Below are 18,173 nucleotides of genomic sequence, written 5' to 3' on the forward strand. Positions count from 1 at the left end.
TACATGGAACTCAAAGTATTCTTAGATAATAACACTCCAAAGTAGAAGTTTACCATGCAACTCTCCAGGTATTTCTAATTAAAGGACAAGGGACAACTGTAGATGCCATTTCTAGTGGGGAACCAGAAATACATATAATTTAAAGGAAAAATAAGTCCAAGGCCAGCTGAAATAAAAGCACATTTGCAAGATCTAAATTTAACTTTGCAAGATTTCTACTTTTGGGTAAACAGTCAAAAGAATTGACATCAGGGATGCATACAGATTCGTGTATGCTCATATTCAAAGCAGCATTGTTTGCAATAGATACAAAGTAAAAGTAACCAAAGTGTCCATCAACATAAATGAATAAACAAATTGTGATACATACATCTTGGGGGGGAGGAGGGATAAATTGGGAGATGGGATTGACATTTACACACATACATAAAATAGATAACTAACAAAGACGTACCATATACCACAGGGAACTCTACTTAATACTCCGTAGTGGCCTATATGGGAAAAGAATCTAAAAAAGTGGATATATGCATATGTATAACTGATTCCTCTTCTGCATACCTGAAACTAAGACAGCAATGTTAGTTGCTCAGTTGTACCCAACTCTTTGCAACCCATGAACTGTAGCATACCAGGCTCCTCTTTCCATGGGATTTTCCAGGCAAGAATACTTGAGTGGTTTGCCATTTCCTTCTCCAAGGGATCTTCCCACCCCAGGGATTGAACCCGGGTCTCCTGCACTGCAGGCAGATTCTTTACCAACTGAGCTACCAAGGAAGCCCTTGTAAATCAACTATACTCTGATAAAAACGAACGAATGAATAAATAAATGAATTAATCATCTCCATTTCTGTTGAAAAAATGTGGTACATTCATCCAATGAACATTCAGTTTAGTTCAGTTCAGTCACTCAGTCGTGTCCGACTCTTTGCAACCCCATGAATCACAGCACGCCAGGCGTCCCTGTCCATCATCAACTCCCGGAGTTCACTCAAACTCATGTCCATCGAGTCGGTGATGCCATCCAGCCATCTCATCCTCTATCATTCCCTTCTCCTCCTGCTCCCAGTCCTTCTCAGCATCAGGGCCTTTTGCAATGAGTCAACTGTTCGAATGAGGTGGCCAAAGTATTGGGGTTTCAGCTTCAGCATCAGTCCTTTCAATGAACACCCAGGACTGATATCCTTTAGGATGGACCGGTTGGATCTCCTTGCAGTCCAAGGGACTCTCAATTACACTAAAATAAAATTCTGATACATGCATTATGCTAGGTGAAAGAAGCTAATTACAAAAGGTAAATAGTGCATGATTTCACTTAAATGAGGTACCTGCTGCTGCTGCTAAGTCGCTTCAGTCGTGTCCGATTCTGTGCAACGCCATAGACAGCAGCCCACCAGGCTCCCCTGTCCCTGAGATTCTCAAGGCAAGAACACTGGAGTGGGTTGCCATTTCCTTCTCCAATGCATGAAAGTGAAAAGTGAAAGTGAAGTCGTTCAGTCATGTCCGACTTTTAGTGACCCCATGGACTGCAGCCCATCAGGCTCCTCCATCCATGGGATTTTCCAGGCAAGAGTACTGGAGTGGGGTGCCATTGCCCTCTCCGAAATGAGGTACCTAGAATAGTGAAATTCACAGAAACAAAAAGTAGAATGGTGGTTACCAGGGGCTGGGGGGAGGGAGGAATGGAGGAGAGTTAGTGTTTAATGGGTACAGAATTTCAGTTTTATAAGACGGAAATGTTCTGGAGATGGATGGCTGTGATGTTTGCCCAATAACACGAGTATACCCAATGCCACAAAACTGTACACTTAAAAATGGTTAAAATGGGAAACTTTAAATGATGCATAATTTACCATCATAAAAAGAGTAAGGGATCCAACATTATTTTAATCAGTGGAAGAGGAAGAAGACATGGGTGATGGGGCGCACCTGGTACTGAGCTTTGAACCAGTTCTTTCAAGGGAAGGGGCTGCTTTCACGTTGGAGAATGCCATTTTTTCCAGGGTGTGCTTCATATTTTTAACTCAAATAGGCCTATGGTTGTTTCCACTGCATTTTTCTTCCAGATTTTAGGAATATTATTGTCACCATTGAAATCTGTTTACAAAGATCATGGTTAGTCTCATTCTCTCTTTTTATTAGTCAGGGCTCCTCATTAATTTAGAAAATTGTTTGTTCAACAAAGACCTGTTTCATTTGATAATGGTCTGTGAATCCCTGGGATTACGGCAAGGATTTTACTCTGGAGTAATCTCCCGGGAGCACTGTCCAAACAGCTGTGAAGCCAAGAGAGGGCATTGCGACAAGGAGCGGAAACTGACCAAAATGAATCTTTTCTGCTTTTCGCTGGTAAGATTTTTAATACATGTACCATTTATATCCTCATTTTTATTTTATTGTCTGGAACTAGGGTCTACCCTAAACCCCCTAAGTGGTGATATTTTAGGATACATTGTAGGATTTCATAAGAAAGTCTATGTCAGAAAAATAAGGAAACATTTTCATTAAAGAACTTTAGCCAACTGTGTGCCGAGGCAAGTAATTTACAAAAGCAGCATATATTTATCTATAACAATGATTAATTACTTAACAGTTTGATATTGAATTTCTAAGTGTGAGATGTAGATAGTCTTTTTGAGGAACTATTTTCTTCTTTTCATTATTGAGCACAAGAGTTTTTATTTTGCAAAATATGCTGCATTGGGCTTACTGGTTTTGCTTTGGGACATTCTGAGTAATCAAAATTCCTCCTTTATTGTTTGAGTAATGGATTCAGTTCAGTGTTGGTTTGGTTAAACCCACCATGGAGGCAGCTTTCTGAGTTATACAGCCCTGTAAATGCAAGATACAATAGATTAATCCAGTCCTGCAGATGCACTCATTCAAGGGAGTAGGCAGCTCTCAAATTCTTTTTTACATTATGGCTTTTTTTTCCTTTTAGCCTGAAGTGGATCAGTGGAAGTTAGCAGGTAGTCATAGATCTGGAAATATTTTATAACTCCAACCTGCAGTTGTGACCATCTGCCAATGCTAAAAATGGATTTCAAAAATAATTTTATTCATTTCTATCTGTGTTTACAGCATGGTATTATGCCTATTCATTGGTTTTTCAAGATGTCAGTGGGAGATCCCTGTCATTTGAGGAAATAAAATGGTTTACTTTGATGTTTGTTTTCTTTCCAAATTGCAAATAAGATTAACATAAGTGCTAGAGATGGTGCTGACATAGTTGTAATACCTAAACAGGAGGCATTTTAAGCCAAGATATGGGATTTAATCTTAGAGCATCTTGAAAAATAAAATGGAATTGTGAGTTGTGGCAGGCTGAATCATCGAGTTCAGCTTGCCTATATACTCCTAATTTACAAAATAACCGCCAGTGCTCAACTTTGCTTTGTGCCATATAAATCTGACTGGAGAAATCCCATTTCAGGTGATTTAAGTGGTATTATGCATTTGCTTCTAGTTGCTCTAAAAGAGCTATATGTGGTTTACAGGAATATACTTCCCATGGAAATAGGCAGTGTAGCGGCAGAGCCGACCCTGTTCTGAAATCAGGCTGAATGGTGCTATAAGCAGTATGCTAATGTTTCTATAACATAGCAGAGCTCAGCATAGCATGGCATATGCTTTGTAATCCTGCTAGTAAAGACATAACCATATAATGAGTGTGATTGTCTTTCTCTGTAATATAGGGAAAGTGGCATGCCCTCAAAAAGGATTGCTTCAAAGACATGCCTCATGTACTCAGTTTAACTGCCAACTCTTTTCCATCTCTTTAAACCAGCCTTGTTCAGAAACGTATTAGCTTAGGTTTAACCATCATTAACACTGACTTATTGTGGGTAAGCATTCCGAAGTTTATATAAGGTTAAAAGTAATTTCTATAATAAGAAAATGTCCACAAGGCACTTGGTTAAAAAAAAATTACAACTATTTTAGATATTTTTATTCCTTCTTGGGGAATAAATAAATAAAGTTATTTAGCATATGGGCTCCCAATCAGGGTGTTGTGACACCCTACCATGCTGTTATGAGCTGTGAAAAAGGGGTGGGGTCACAGTTTTTGCCAGGAATTGGTGCATAATTCAAAACACATTTTATCTGTGCCTATAGGAATGTGAACACATGGGGCACAGCATTTTAAAGAAGAGATTAAAAACTACTGACTTAGTGGAGAGATTGTAGAATTTAAAAATGGAAGTGTAAATAAACATATTGACCTTTAAATCTTTAAGAAATAGGTGATGCTAAATAATAAGCATCGCATAAAGATTAGCATTAGGAAAGTCAATGAATGAGTTAAACATTCTCTTAAGTGTAGGGGGAAATTGTAAATCTTTTAGTAAATGGGGTTTTTAAGAGAAATATAAAGCCAAACTTAATGAACTACCCATTTTTAACCAAGGATACTATAAATAATCCATTAAAGGTGATTGCTATTATTTTGGATCTATAAACTCCAAATGGGGTCTATTTTTCAAAAGGGAGGCAGGATTATCCTTTTATGTGGGCCACTCTGAATCCAGAATTTTTTTTAGAGTTTTACATGGTGATAAGGCTTTTAGAAAACCTGCTCATTAGAAGCAGCATGATTTTTTTGTTGAGCTCATCATAGAGATATTGAGCTTAGCTTGACTTTGTAACCCAGTAAGGTTACAAATCAATTTCCCGTGCACCATTTCTTCAGTGATTTGCAATGCTGCCCCTATCTTTATTTGGTTTATATATTTTATCCCATTGGTATATCTCCATCCTTTTCTTTTTGACTGTTCTACATACCTATTAAGGTAATTCTAATGCCCAGCAGATATCTTACTCCTAAGAATGTCCTCTTCTTGTTCATCTTCATAATGTGGACTTTTTAAATCTCTTTGCTTCTATAAATATACTGAATCATCTTATCAAGTTATGTGAAAGATTTTTATGGGATTTTGATTAAAATAAATTTAAATTTTACACCTTTAGAGGAAATTGACTTCATTCTGAGGTTGAGTTCTCTCATCCACAAATGTGTATAACTCTCCTCTTATTCTAATCTTTCATGGCCTTTAAAGATGTTTTATAATTTTCTCTAAAAAATTCTTGTACATTTTTGCTAACTTTATTGCTAGTAGTCTAAAGAATTTTGGTTGCTATTGTGATTTTTTTCCTAATTTGTTTTTGCTGATTTGTAGATGTGTAATTGATTTTCAAATATTGATATTGCAAGGAAGTGGTGGTGGTTTAGTTGCTAAGTCATGTCTGACTCTTGCAATCCAATGGACTATAGTCTGCCAAGCTCCTCTGTCCATGGATTCTCCAGGCAAAAATACTGGAATGGGTTGCCATTTCCTTCTCCAGAGGATCTTTCCGACCCAGGAATTGAACCTTGGTCTTCCTGCTTCTAACAATCTATGTTTTTTTCTAGTACTTTTTATGTAGATAATCTGTAAATTTTCCTCTTCTGTAGCAATTATATCGTTCTCAGCTTCTCTCTCTCTCTCTCCTATAACATTGACAAATAAAAATACTATATGGCAGGCATCCTAGTCTTGCTTCTAATGTTCATGTAATTACTTCTAATTGAGTCTTCCTGAGGTTTTTGATAAATAACCCTAATGAGGTTGAGGAAGTCCTGTCTTTTCCCAATTTGCTGAGATTTTATCAAGGATGAATAATACATTGTTTAAAGCCTTAAAATATTTATTGAAGTGATAAAAAATTTTTAAGCATGTTACACTATGTTTAACTGTTGAAATATCCTTGTATTCCTGTAATTGACCATGGTGAATTTTTAAATACATTATTAAATTTAATTTTGCTAACATTGCATTTAGGAGTTCTTAAAACTATAAGTAAAACTGGACCCTTGTTTTCTTGATTGGCAAGAAAAATCTCTCACTTTATTTTGCTAGAATTCCTGATAATCTGATGTTGTAATGCCTCAATATGTCCTCCACATATTTACCCGCATGATTCATGGGTTTTCTGTTTACTCTTTTATGTACTTTGGGTGAACTCGTCAGCATTTTCTAATTCTTTTGAGAGGTCTAGAGTTCATCCCAATTTTTGATTACTTAATACAAATGTCTGTGGTTATATTATTTTCAAGACTTCTTGTTTTATTTTTTGTCTCTGCCTGTTTTGGTTTCATCATGGGTTAATTATTTTAATTGTAATATTCCTTTTTTATTTAGCTCATGTGAAGATGATAAATGTTCTCTTTAAATTATTTTTCACCTGTTTTATGATTTTACATTCATGCAATGGAATGGAAATGGAAATGGCTTTATTCTCAGACTGTCAGTTCAGTTGACTTTTTCTCAGCTTTTGATCCCTACATGTGTTCTGGCCGGTGCTGGAGCATAACTCTCATCTCTCTCTCTCTGAGTGTCTCCGAGTGTCTCGGTCTGTCTTTCCCTCTCCTCTGCCTCTCACCTCCATCCTCCTCTCTCTCTTTTCTCTCCTTCCTGGCCTCTTTACCTTTCTCCATCTAGCTGTGAGGCAAAAATCTCCAGTCTTTCTGAAGCCCCAGTTTAGAAACAAGGTTTGCATTGCTGGTCCAGGTATCTCATCCCAGGGTGATTCTTGGTTTATTACTGATCCAGTCACTGAATCAGTTGGCAGCTTGTCTCTGATCCCACTTTGCTGGCTTCATTGAATTTTACTTTTCTGGCCTATGGCTTCCTAGAAGCAACAGCCTCAGCAGCTTTGGGAAGGAGATTTTTCCCGCCTCCTCCTTTCATTTTTCAGCCTCCTGTGGGTGCTGCTACAGCCCCTGGATTTCATCAGGGTGCTTGCTTCATGCGGAGGACCACCATCACACATTATACCACAAGATTCAAGATCTGGCAGTGTTGCCTGTTTATGGGCAGACACTTAATAGGTTCAAAGCTTAACCTCCAATTACCACTTTGTGATTCTGTTAGGCTTTCAACTTTCCTACATGTTTAGGCATTTAGAGCACACATGTCTTAGGACTTAACCTAGGTCTTTTAAATTTTCCCAATAATTCATTTGGAGCTCAAGTTGCTTGAATTATGGAATTGTAGCACAGAGCTTATTGGTTGAAATTTCTAAAGGTAGACAATGTGAATACAATTCAATCTTTATTTTGTTTGAATCTTAACAAAAGGTATTTTTAAAGATGAGAACATTTGTTGTACAATACTATGATTTCTCACTCATTGTTTCAAGCAAGAAAGCTTTTTTTTGTAATCCAGCAGACATTTATATTGATGACATCATTATCAGCATCACCAGTTACTATCACTGGAAATTTTCAGTATATTGAGTGTATACCTCTCTCCCTTAAGACTGTCTCCAGCTGATGCCACACAATACAATTTAATCTTAAAAGGAAAAAAATCATAACAAGTTAATTAGTCAGTAAGTTTGCTTCCCAAATACAAAGAAGCATAGAGTTCACAATAGTGTTACATGTAGAGTCATACATTTTAAAATTCATTATTCCAAAAAGATAAAAACAAGTGAATAATATAACTTATTAATATAAATACTTTAAACATAAATGTTAATGCCTTTATTGTACCTGTGAGATATTTTTGCTATTTCAAAGCATACACTGTATTTAATTTTATTCCGAGTTCTTCTTTTAAGGTGAATGAAACTGCAACTTTACAATTGAGAAAGCTGAAGTACAGATTGTGTTTCTTATACAAGGACATAGTACTAATTGGTATTCCCATCAGAGGGATGCATATAACTAAAAACTCTGACCTGACAGCCAGTGAAGTTTATTGGTGTCCAAAGAGGTCTTTTCTTACCTAGAACTTTATGTTCTCATCATGCTTCTTGAGAAACTGCCTCATTTGGGGCTTCCTTCATGGCTCAGACAGTAAAGAATCTACCTGCAATGCAGGAGACCTGTGTTTGGTCCCTGGGCCAGGAAGATTCCCCTGGAGAAGGAAATGGCTACCCACTCCAATATTCTTGCTTGGAGATTTCCATGAATAGAGATGCCTGGCAGACATCTGTGGGGTTGCAAAGAGTCAGGCACAACTGAGCAACTAACCCTTTCATTTTCACCAACACTTAGAGTTTTATTTTAATTCCTGGCTCTCTAGTGAGTGCTGAGAATGCCTCTCTTTGCTGTCTTGCTCATTGTTGAACACTGACATACCATAAAGTATAATCCCAGTGCAAAGGATCATTTAGATAGGGTACTGTATAAAGGTGGGTAGATGGTTAGACAACTTTCCAAATGAAAATTATCATTTCTTTATTCCTTAATTAACTCAGAAATCTCTCTACTGCAGGAAGGCTCTATGGACAGCTTATATGAGCCAGTCCCAGAGCAACAAGCTCACCAAGAGAGGAGCTCGGGTAGAGCTGATTCTTTTTTCTCACGCTCTGAGGAGAGTGGAAGATCACACAGCACTCTCTTCACGGTGAGTGAAACTTGAGTGAATCACCTCCTTTCTATTGTATATGTAGAATCTCTTCCTTAAAGAAGCATGTACATATGGCAAAAGACCCTGTTTTCTGAAACTTCATTTACTTTTAATTTCTACTTTTCATTGTTTTGTCTTACATGATTTTGGCTTATTAGTATGAGCTACCACTTACAAAGTATGTATTAGATGATCATGTAGCTAAAATTATTTAATCAAAAGCAAACTTATGACAAAGAAGTAATTGTATTGCTTTCCAGATGATGAAATTGCAGGAGAGAAATACAACATAACTTGTTAAAGTCTATAAACCATTTAGTGTTAAAGCTGGCAATTAAATACACATTTATATATGTCCACATCAGAAGTTTACTGGTAAACCAGGTCTTCGGGATGAGTGGGGAGAACCTGAGATTTGTAGCATTTGCCAATTCCCATGGTTTGAATGGTCCTACTATGGTTGACTTCAAGCTGCCAATGGTTTAATAACAGGTTTACAATTCCTGAATATTTAATTATTCATTCTTTCTAGCACCAACTTCAGCACACCACTCACTGCTTTAAAATCTGTGCTACTTCTTTACTAAGCTGCTGCTTAAATTTATGGACACACACCACCAACTTACAAAATGTTGAGTATTATTAGGATGCAAAGGCAAATAGTTTTGTGAATTATATTTATAATTACCAGAGGCAGAGAGTTCTCCATGCTCTGCAAAATTAGCCCTGTTTCTGTTTTACAGTGCAGGCAGTTTTCTTAGTCAATTGTGCTGTAATTAAATTAATCCCGTTCTAATAAACTTATTTCATTTCTACTTTGACTTAGGCGATATAAAAAGTCCTATGTCTGCAGCAAATAATGAAATTTTCTATACTTACAGATGTAGAAGTCACCTCTTACCTTTGTAATCACATATTTCCTCAATAACAGCAACAAAAAATAATATCAACTATTATTTACTCAGTGCTTTCTTTTTGTCAGGGACTATACTGGATGATGTTTTATATGAAGTTATTTATGCTGGTCCTCACAGTAACATTATAGAAGTTTAGAAATGTTGAGAAAGGCTAAATAACTTTCCCAGTTAAAGAGAGGATGAGAAAAGATTAGATTAAAATACCTTCCAATGTTACACCAACCTGCACAGCTACCTATTTTATTCGTTGGGGACATTGGAAACTTATTTTCCCAGCTTACCGAATGTTTCTGTTTCCCAGAAACCTAGATCAACTAAAGGCTAATATACTATTATGCCTGTGTGCCTAGTTGCTCAGTCCTGTCTGACGCTTTTGTGGCCCCATGGACTGTAGCCCACCAGGTTCTTCTGTCCATGGGATTTTCCAGGCCAGAATACTGAAGTGGTTTGCCATTTCCTCCAATAAACAAGTTCAATAATAAGTCTCAGTAAGTAAATATAATTTAAAAAATTCAGTGCAGTGGAAACACCGCTCTGTATCCTTTTCAATATCCTTAAAATATTGATGTTGACAGATATGCAAGGCTATGGTTTTTCCAGTAGTCACGTATGGATGTGAGAGTTGGACTGTGAAGAAAGCTAAGCGCCAAAGAATTGATGCTTTTGAACTGTGGTGTTGGAGAAGACTCTTGAGAGTCCCTTGGACTGCAAGGAGATCCAACCAGTCCATCCTAAAGGAGATCAGTCCTGGGTGTTCTTTGGAAGGACTAATGCTAAAGCTGAAACTCCAGTACTTTGGCCACCTCATGCAAAGAGTTGACTCATTGGAAAAGACTGTGATGCTGGGAGGGATTGGGGGCAGGAGGAGAAGGGGACGACAGAGGATGAGATGGCTGGATGGCATCACCGACTCGATGGACGTGAGTTTGAGTGAACTCTGGGAGTTTGTGATGGACAGGGAGGCCTGGCGTGCTGCAGTTCATGGGGTTGCAAAGAGTCAGACACGACTGAACTGAACTGAACTGAACTGAAGATATGTTTAAGAGGAAGCAGCAGTATTTTTACATCTCAACGTGAGAGAGAGAGACCGTTTACATGGGGCATGTCAATTGACACTGCAAAATGTAAGCATTTTTTTCTCTATAATTAAAAAGAAAAGGTGAATAGGATTAAGAGATTCAAGATATTTCCTTAAATGTATGAATTTAATAAGTATGCAAGAAAAATAAACAAGTTCATGGCCAACTAGTTCACTAGGATTGTTATCGAACTTCATTTACACTGCAAAAGTAGATGAAAATAAAACATGATTTAAATTGTTACAGCTCTCTTTCCGTATATATATGTGAAAGTGGAAGTGAAAGTGAAAGTCACTCAGTTGTGTCCGGCTCTTTGTGACCCCATGCACTATACAGTCCATGGAATTCTCTAGGCCACAATACTGGAATGGGCAGCCTTTCCCTTCTCCAGGGGATCTTCCCAACCCAGGGATTGAACCCAGGTCTCCCACATTGCAGGCAGATTCTTCACTAGCTGAGTCATATATATATATATATATTTATTTATATATATTTCCATATATATATGGAATATATATATGGAATATATATATTACTCAGGTAAATGTATACATTTTATATATGTGTATACAATAAATATATATGTATCACAATTTAACTTTAAAATATATGCATATATATCAACATAAATGTTTATATGTATATAAATATCCACTTGTGATAAATCACTTCCATTGTGTCCAACTCTTGGCAACCCTACGGACTGTAGCCCACCAGGCTCCTCTGTCCATGGGATTCTCCAGGCAAGAACACTGGAGTGGGTTGTCATGCCCTCCTCCAAGGGATCTTTCAGACCCAGAGATTGAACCAGTGTCTCTTATGTTTCTTGGACTGGCAGACAGGTTCTTTACCACTAGCGCCACCTGGGAAGCCAGTATATGAATGTATATATGGAGAAGAAAATGGCAACCCACTCCAGTATTCTTGCCTAGAGAATTCCATGGACAGAGGAGCCTGGTGGGCTACAATCCATGGAGTCACAAAAAGTTGAACACAGCTGAGCAACTAACACATGCTTATGTGTATATATACACACAGTCACACTGAAAAGCAACTGGTTCAATTATTGATTCCAGTATTCAATTGTTGAATTACACCAATTGTGTCAGATTATTATGGACACCTATTTTATTTCTGATGAAAATGATTCCGTAGCTTGGATAAAACAAAATTAGTCTTTTAATCATGAAATTTAGTGATTTTAGAACTTTCCTGACTTTCCATCCAAGTTTCTGAAGAATGGAGCCTTTTTTTCTCCTACTACTCTCCCCCCTTTTTTTTTCTAATTCAAGGGGGAAAATATTTGGACCAGTCATAATAGTATTGAAAATAGATGCTTCTTTATGGATTAATGTTCTGAAAATACTATGAAAAGACGTCTAAACTTAATGGAATTATTCCTCAACTCTGAGAGTCCTCAGCCCAAATGTGTTTGTAATTTTCCTGTAGGGGAGAGGTATTCTCAAACTTAAACACTTTACACCCAACCCAACAGCATACATAGAGTGGAAATTTATAGTTCATACTAAAAATAATGTCATTTGCCACATGAGTTGAAAAGAAAAACAAAAGGAGAGAAGAATCCTAGGCCTCTAGGTTTCTCTTAATCTATTTTATTTATGCATACTTATTAGAAGTGAGAAGGGTTGTAAGATGTTCCAGGGCCCCCAAAGAGAAGATCAGGTGTAGACCAACTGCATAATTAGAGAGATGTTTAAGGGAAAAAAAGTAATGTTGGGATTTTAAATGAAAAACGTCAAAAATATCCAGTTTACATTTTAATTGAATTTCTAGGAGGGATTGGTAATGGAGAGCTAAATAGTCTATAAAGAAGAACTTATTTTAAATGAGACTTTACTAAATTTTATAAAGATAATAATAAGTGGTTCATTTATAATATATAGCAAAGCCAGAGAGTTTTGGAGGGCTACTACCAAAAAAAGATTAACAATAATAATAATAGCTAAAAAGTTTGATAGAGTGAATAATCATGCAGCTAAGCAAATATGCTGAAAGAAAATAGACTAACATACTAGCCTAGCTAAAGACTGATTACTTTATTACGTTAATTAAAATGTCGGTTGTTACTGCTTGATTCTGTACCTATTTTAGCACCACTTTATTATGTCTTAAGCTAATAAATGATCTTGAATTAGAAAAAAAGTGAGAACATAAAATGTTTGTACCTCTGCCAGTTTGGGGTTAACAAGATCAAGCCTGAATTATCAAGCTTGCCATCTATATTGATTGGAGAAAGCCAATAATTGTCAGTTTTCCACTTCATTTTGTATCTCATAAATTAAGTCGGTAAGATATTTAAGCCTTTTTAAGTGTTAATGTGTTAGTCGCTCAGTTGTGTTCGACTCTTTGTGATCTCAGGAACTGGGACCCACCAGGCTCCTCTGTCTTGGAATTCTCCAGGGAAGAATACTGGAGTGGGCGGCCATTCCCTTCTCCAGGGGTCTTCCTAACCTGGGGATAGAACCTGGGTCTCCCAAATTGTAGGCAGATTCTTTACTGGCTGAGCCACCAGGGAAGCCCTTCTCAAAAATGAGCTTAAATGTGGAACAGGGGATGTATCTCTATTATTTGTAGAATGAATAAATATTCATTCAATGAATATTGGTAAGCTAAATGAACGAATCAGTGAAAATTTATTAGTCACACTAAAGAAAGTCTTAATTATGGAGAAAGTATGATGCAGTGTCATACATGAGCTTTGGAGGTGGGCATTCTAACTTTGCACTTACTAGCTATTTGACTTGTAAAAGCTGTTAAAATTCCCTAGACCTCAATGTCCTCCTCTGTAGAATGAGGACAACAATCCTCTGTATGGATTCAGCCTAGTTCATTTTCAGAGAAGAGCATCCTGGCTTTCCATTGAGTGCTCAAGTTAGAATGACAGATGTATTACAATAGAGCTGTGACTAGAACTGCTGTCCTGGGTAGCCTGTATGTGTACTGCCCATGAGCTAGGAACAGTTTTTACAGTAAAACAATTAAGTATGCCCATTGTAAAGGGAAAGTGTTAGTCGCTCAGTTGTGTCCAACTCTTTGTGACCCCATGAACTGTAACCCGCCAGGCTCCTCTGTCCATGGGGTTTTCCAGGTAAGGATACTAGAGTGGGTAGCTGTTCCCTTCTCCAGGTGATCTTCCCGACCCAGGGATCAAACCTGGGTCTCCTGCATTGCAGGCAGATTCTTTACTGTCTGGGCTTCTAGGGGAGCCCATAAGTGGGCTACAACTATTTCCCCTTACCCTCAGCCCTGCAGCAATTCTACTGTCTGATGTCAGATGAGAAGGGCCACTCCTTTAATTTTTAAACACTGATAAATAAATTATCTCAAATATCTATCTAGTAAGAATTCCAAAGAGTTGGGATAATTGTCACTATTGAATTTTATCAGCTAATTGCTTCTAATTAATTTTTTAGCACTTATTTTGTGTGAGGCACTGTTAGAGTCAGTTGGCATATATTAGTGAATAAAATTGTCAAAGATTAAAAAAATAAATAAAAACAAAAGTAAAGAAGACCATGCCATAGAAACTGTATGTGGCCCACAGAGCCTAAGCTATTTCCATCTGACAATTCATGGAAAAAGTTTGCTGATCTAGCAAGCAACATTTTTAAAAAGAAAAACAGGTAGAAATTAATTTAATAATATTGTACTTAAGTATATGTAAAAGATTATTGATTTAATCTTTCAACTTGTAATTATTTTGAAAAGTTAATGTGATACTTTATATTCACATAGATTTTGAAATAAGATGTGTATCTTATACATCTCAATTTTGATGCTAAAACTTCAGTGGTTAAAGTGAATCCTGCTCCTAATGAAACAATAAAACGTGTATTTTTGAGCCAGCTTCAATTTCAAAATTTAAATTAAATTAAAATTTAGTTCCTCAGTCAGACTAGCCATATACCAACTGCTCGGTAGCCACATACAGTCAGAATGGCTACTGACCTGGACAGTGTAGAATTAGAGGCTTGAAATTGCTGGTGATGTTGAGGTATCCAAGTAACCAAATAATATTAACTCCCCACTTTACTTCGGGAAATACAAAGTATAAAAATACTTGATGATAAACAGTTATATACTTTTAAGAGACAAGACTATAGGGAATAAGTGTATTAACCAGCGAGGAGGCTGAGATTAGTGATGTGTCTGAAATGGATGGAGTCAAGACTGCAGTTCTGGCTTCTCAAATACTAATCTTGTTCTTTAACCTCTCTGTCCAAGCATGTGTGTGTGTGTGTGTATGTTTTGCATGTCTAGGCAAGAGAGTAGGCTAGAGAGTAGGAGAGGCTGAGTGGGAGAATATGTTTTGGGGAGATGAGAAGTGAAGAGGTGGGGAAGACAGAAAGATAAAGAATCCAACCTTGTTATATACACTGAATATAATCTAATATATATGACATGGCAGAGAGAACTTGAGATGGGCAATGAAGTTAATAAACTTGAGTTTCATTCCTGCTCCCCAGGCAGCTGAAAACTCTGTATCCTTGAAAATGTTATTGAACTTCTCTGACCCTAAGTTTTCTGAGCAATAGAATATGGATAAAGATGTCTGTCTCTTGGTTTGTAGTGAGGATCAAATGTTATAACACACGTTAAGCACCTGGCATAATGTATGTTAATGTTCACTTTGCTTCCTTCTACAACCCATCACACCAGGGCAGAGTGATCCTTTAATTTAATATCCTTGATTAAATGACTTTAAGTCAAACTCTCACTTGAGCTTGGATGTCGTTTTAAAATAACTGCTCAAAAAATTTGTAATCAACACTGCTTACCTAAAAGCATTGATTTTTTTACCAGGCTGGACAGGAAGAAGCAACAGGATTTATTGTTGATGTGCATTAGAAAACCCAAGATTTTAATCTCCACAAATTGCCTCAAATCATGAACAACTGGTTTGAGTGCAATGTTTGACATTCATTCTGAGATTTCCCTCCATGTGTAAATAATAGTAAACAAGAAAATCTATCACAGTGACTCTTATTATCTTAATTTATATTTCAGGTGTTTCTTTGGTCCATTTTAAGTTAAATATTTTTTAAATGCAAGTTTATTTATTTCTTTATTTTTATGTTCTTACTCATCAACATTCAGCACTGATAAAAAGCACTGGAGAAATCAATTAAATTGCTCCCAGCTACCAGATATTAATGAGAGTGTAATATAGCAGATTCAAACAGAGTTTTAAAGACAAATGATACGATGCATGTCTAACAGTTGGTTAGAGCTCAGCACTAATGAGGCCAAGGTCAAGGGTTTAATCCCCTCTTGGCCAGTTGGTTTTGCTCTGTTCCATAGCCACTGGCAGGATCCATGACCCAGCCTGCCATCTTGGCCATGCCTGCCATTGATCATTAAGGAATCTGGGTTAGAGGATGAGGTGGCACCATCACCCACTACACGGAGATCCACTGAAGGGAAGAACAACCCAGCTGACCAATAGTTTATCTGCCCATGAAGGTTTTACTTCCCTATAATCAGTCTTCAGGCCACTAGTGCAATTCTCAGCTTTCAACTTGGCAGAATTTATGGGGCAAGGGTGGGCTTCCCTGATAGTTCAGTTGGTAAAGAATCCACCTGCAATGCAGGAGACCTCCAGTTCGATTCCTGGGTCAGGAAGATCTCCTGGAGAAGGGATAGGCTACACACTCCAGTATTCTGACCTGGAGAATTCCATAGACTGTATAGTCCACGGGGTCACAAGAGTCAGACATGACTGAGCAACTTTCATCATGGGGCAATGGTAAGGGCATTAAAAGAGAAAACTGAGTTCTTGCCTTGGCTTTGTTTTTAAATAGCACTGAATAATCATTACATAATCTGACTCTTCATTGCCACCTCTATAAGATAATAGGATTAGACTAGGTGTTCTCCAAGTCCCCTTGCTGCTGGTTCCATGGGTACGTTTTAATATTTTTTTGGAAGGAACGTTTTTTTTTAAGATAAAACACTAATATTTTCCTTCTGAAACTGAAGGCAGACTTTTAAGATGGCCTTTAATAAACCCTACTGAAAAAATCAGGGTTCTGTAGAGAAACAGAACTAATAGGATGTGGATATATAGAAAGAGAAATTTATTTTAAGGACTTGACCAGTAGGGAGGCTGGCAGGTCTGAAATTTGGAGGGCAAGCCAGCAGGCTTGAGACCCAGGGAAGGGCTGATGTAATAAGGAGTTGAAAGGTAGTCTAGAGGCAAAAACTCTCTTCACTGGGGATTACAGTCTTTTCTTCTTAAGACCTTCAACTGTTGAGATGAGGTCCAGCCACATAATATAATCTGCTTTACTCAAAGTCTATTTCAGTGTTAATTTCATTGGTGTTTGACCAAGTGTCGGGTTCTGTGGCCTAGCCAAATTGACCTACAGAATTCACCTTCGTTTGCTTTCTGGTATTCATGTCTTTATGTAATAGTCACCTTTCTTTGTGTGTGACTTGATTCCAGCAGAATTTGGCAAAGGTGATAGAAAGTCACATCAATGATTAAGTTATAAAAGACTATAACGTCTGTCTTACAAGCCGACTCTCTCCATTGCTTTCTTGCTTGCACGTTACCGTGAAGCCAGATCCCATCTAGAAGGGGCCCGTGTGGCCAGGAACCCAGAGCAGCATTCAGCCTACAATCAGCAAGGGCAGAGGCCTTCACTTCAACAATCTATAGAAAACAATGCTGTCAACAATCGCTGAGAGAGCTTGGAGGAGGATTCTCTTCCCAGCTAAGCCTTCGGATGAGACCTCAGACTTTTGGGCCAATAGCTTGAATGCAAACCTGAATCAGAGGATCCCCATAAGCCATGCTCATATTCCTGACACAAAGAACTTGTGAAATGATACATTTGTATTGTTTTAAGGCATTACATTTTGAAGTAATATATTGTATAGTAATAGATAACTGCTGCTAAGTTGCTTCAGTCATGTCCGACTCTGTGCGACCCCATAGACAGCAGCCCACCAGGCTCCCCCACCCCTGGGATTCTCCAGGCAAGAACACTGGAGTGGGTTGCCATTTCCTTCTCCAATGCATGAAAGTGAAAAGTGAAAGTGAAGTCGAACTAATGCAGGTCTAAAATTACCTTGATAAGTTATCAGTCAGAGGTCTTTGCAGATAACCAAAATCCAAGTTAGCTCATTTAAACAGAAAGAAATGGATTGCAGGCTTAAAAATTCTCCAAATTGTTGGGAGGTTGAAGACAGATCCTCTAGCTGAGTTTGAAGAAATGACTGAGAAGCACACTGCGAAACTTGCCATCCGGAAGAGAGCCGCTGCTTCCAGCATCATCCATCATAAGTGGTGAAATCCAGATGCCACTATTATAGCAGCAGGCTTCATAACTACACTATCTCTGCTGAGATTTGAGATAATAAAAATGGATACCCACCTTGTTTTTTCTCTCATGTTAGTCAGTTTTGAATCAGTGTTTTCAGTTGGTCCATGTGATGGATAGGACTTAAGACACACATCTTACCCTAATAATGAAAGGATTCTTCTCTCTTTCTCTACTTCTTTCCTTCCTTATCTCTTTCCCTCCTTTGCTTCTCCTTCTCTTTCTCTCTCCTCCTCCTCCTTCTCCTGCCTCCTCCTTCTTCTACACATTGATTTTAGGATTAGTGAATGACAGATGTTGGCTACAGCAGGAAATATATATATCAAAAATATCTAGAGATGACATGAAACACCATGTAATTAAATGCTGCATTATAAGTATAAAGCCCAACTTCTACAATAATTCTCAGAAGGAATTTCAAAAAAATAATACAAT

General features: G+C 37.6%; 1 protein-coding gene across 1 annotated transcript in view; it reads left to right on the plus strand.

Moving 5' to 3' along the window:
• Positions 1 to 2,285: 2,285 nt before the first annotated feature.
• The window catches only part of LOC139182240 (putative uncharacterized protein ENSP00000383407), a 46,243-nt gene continuing 30,355 nt past the window's right edge, over positions 2,286 to 18,173 (plus strand). The window contains exons 1-2 of the mRNA XM_070786773.1: positions 2,286 to 2,349; positions 8,262 to 8,393. Coding sequence (XP_070642874.1) covers positions 2,326 to 2,349; positions 8,262 to 8,393 — 156 coding nt within the window. The 5' untranslated portion in view covers positions 2,286 to 2,325. The remainder of the gene's footprint in view (positions 2,350 to 8,261; positions 8,394 to 18,173) is intronic.

The sequence above is a fragment of the Bos indicus genome, chromosome 1, assembly GCF_029378745.1.
Source record: "Bos indicus isolate NIAB-ARS_2022 breed Sahiwal x Tharparkar chromosome 1, NIAB-ARS_B.indTharparkar_mat_pri_1.0, whole genome shotgun sequence".
Lineage (NCBI taxonomy): Eukaryota > Metazoa > Chordata > Mammalia > Artiodactyla > Bovidae > Bos > Bos indicus.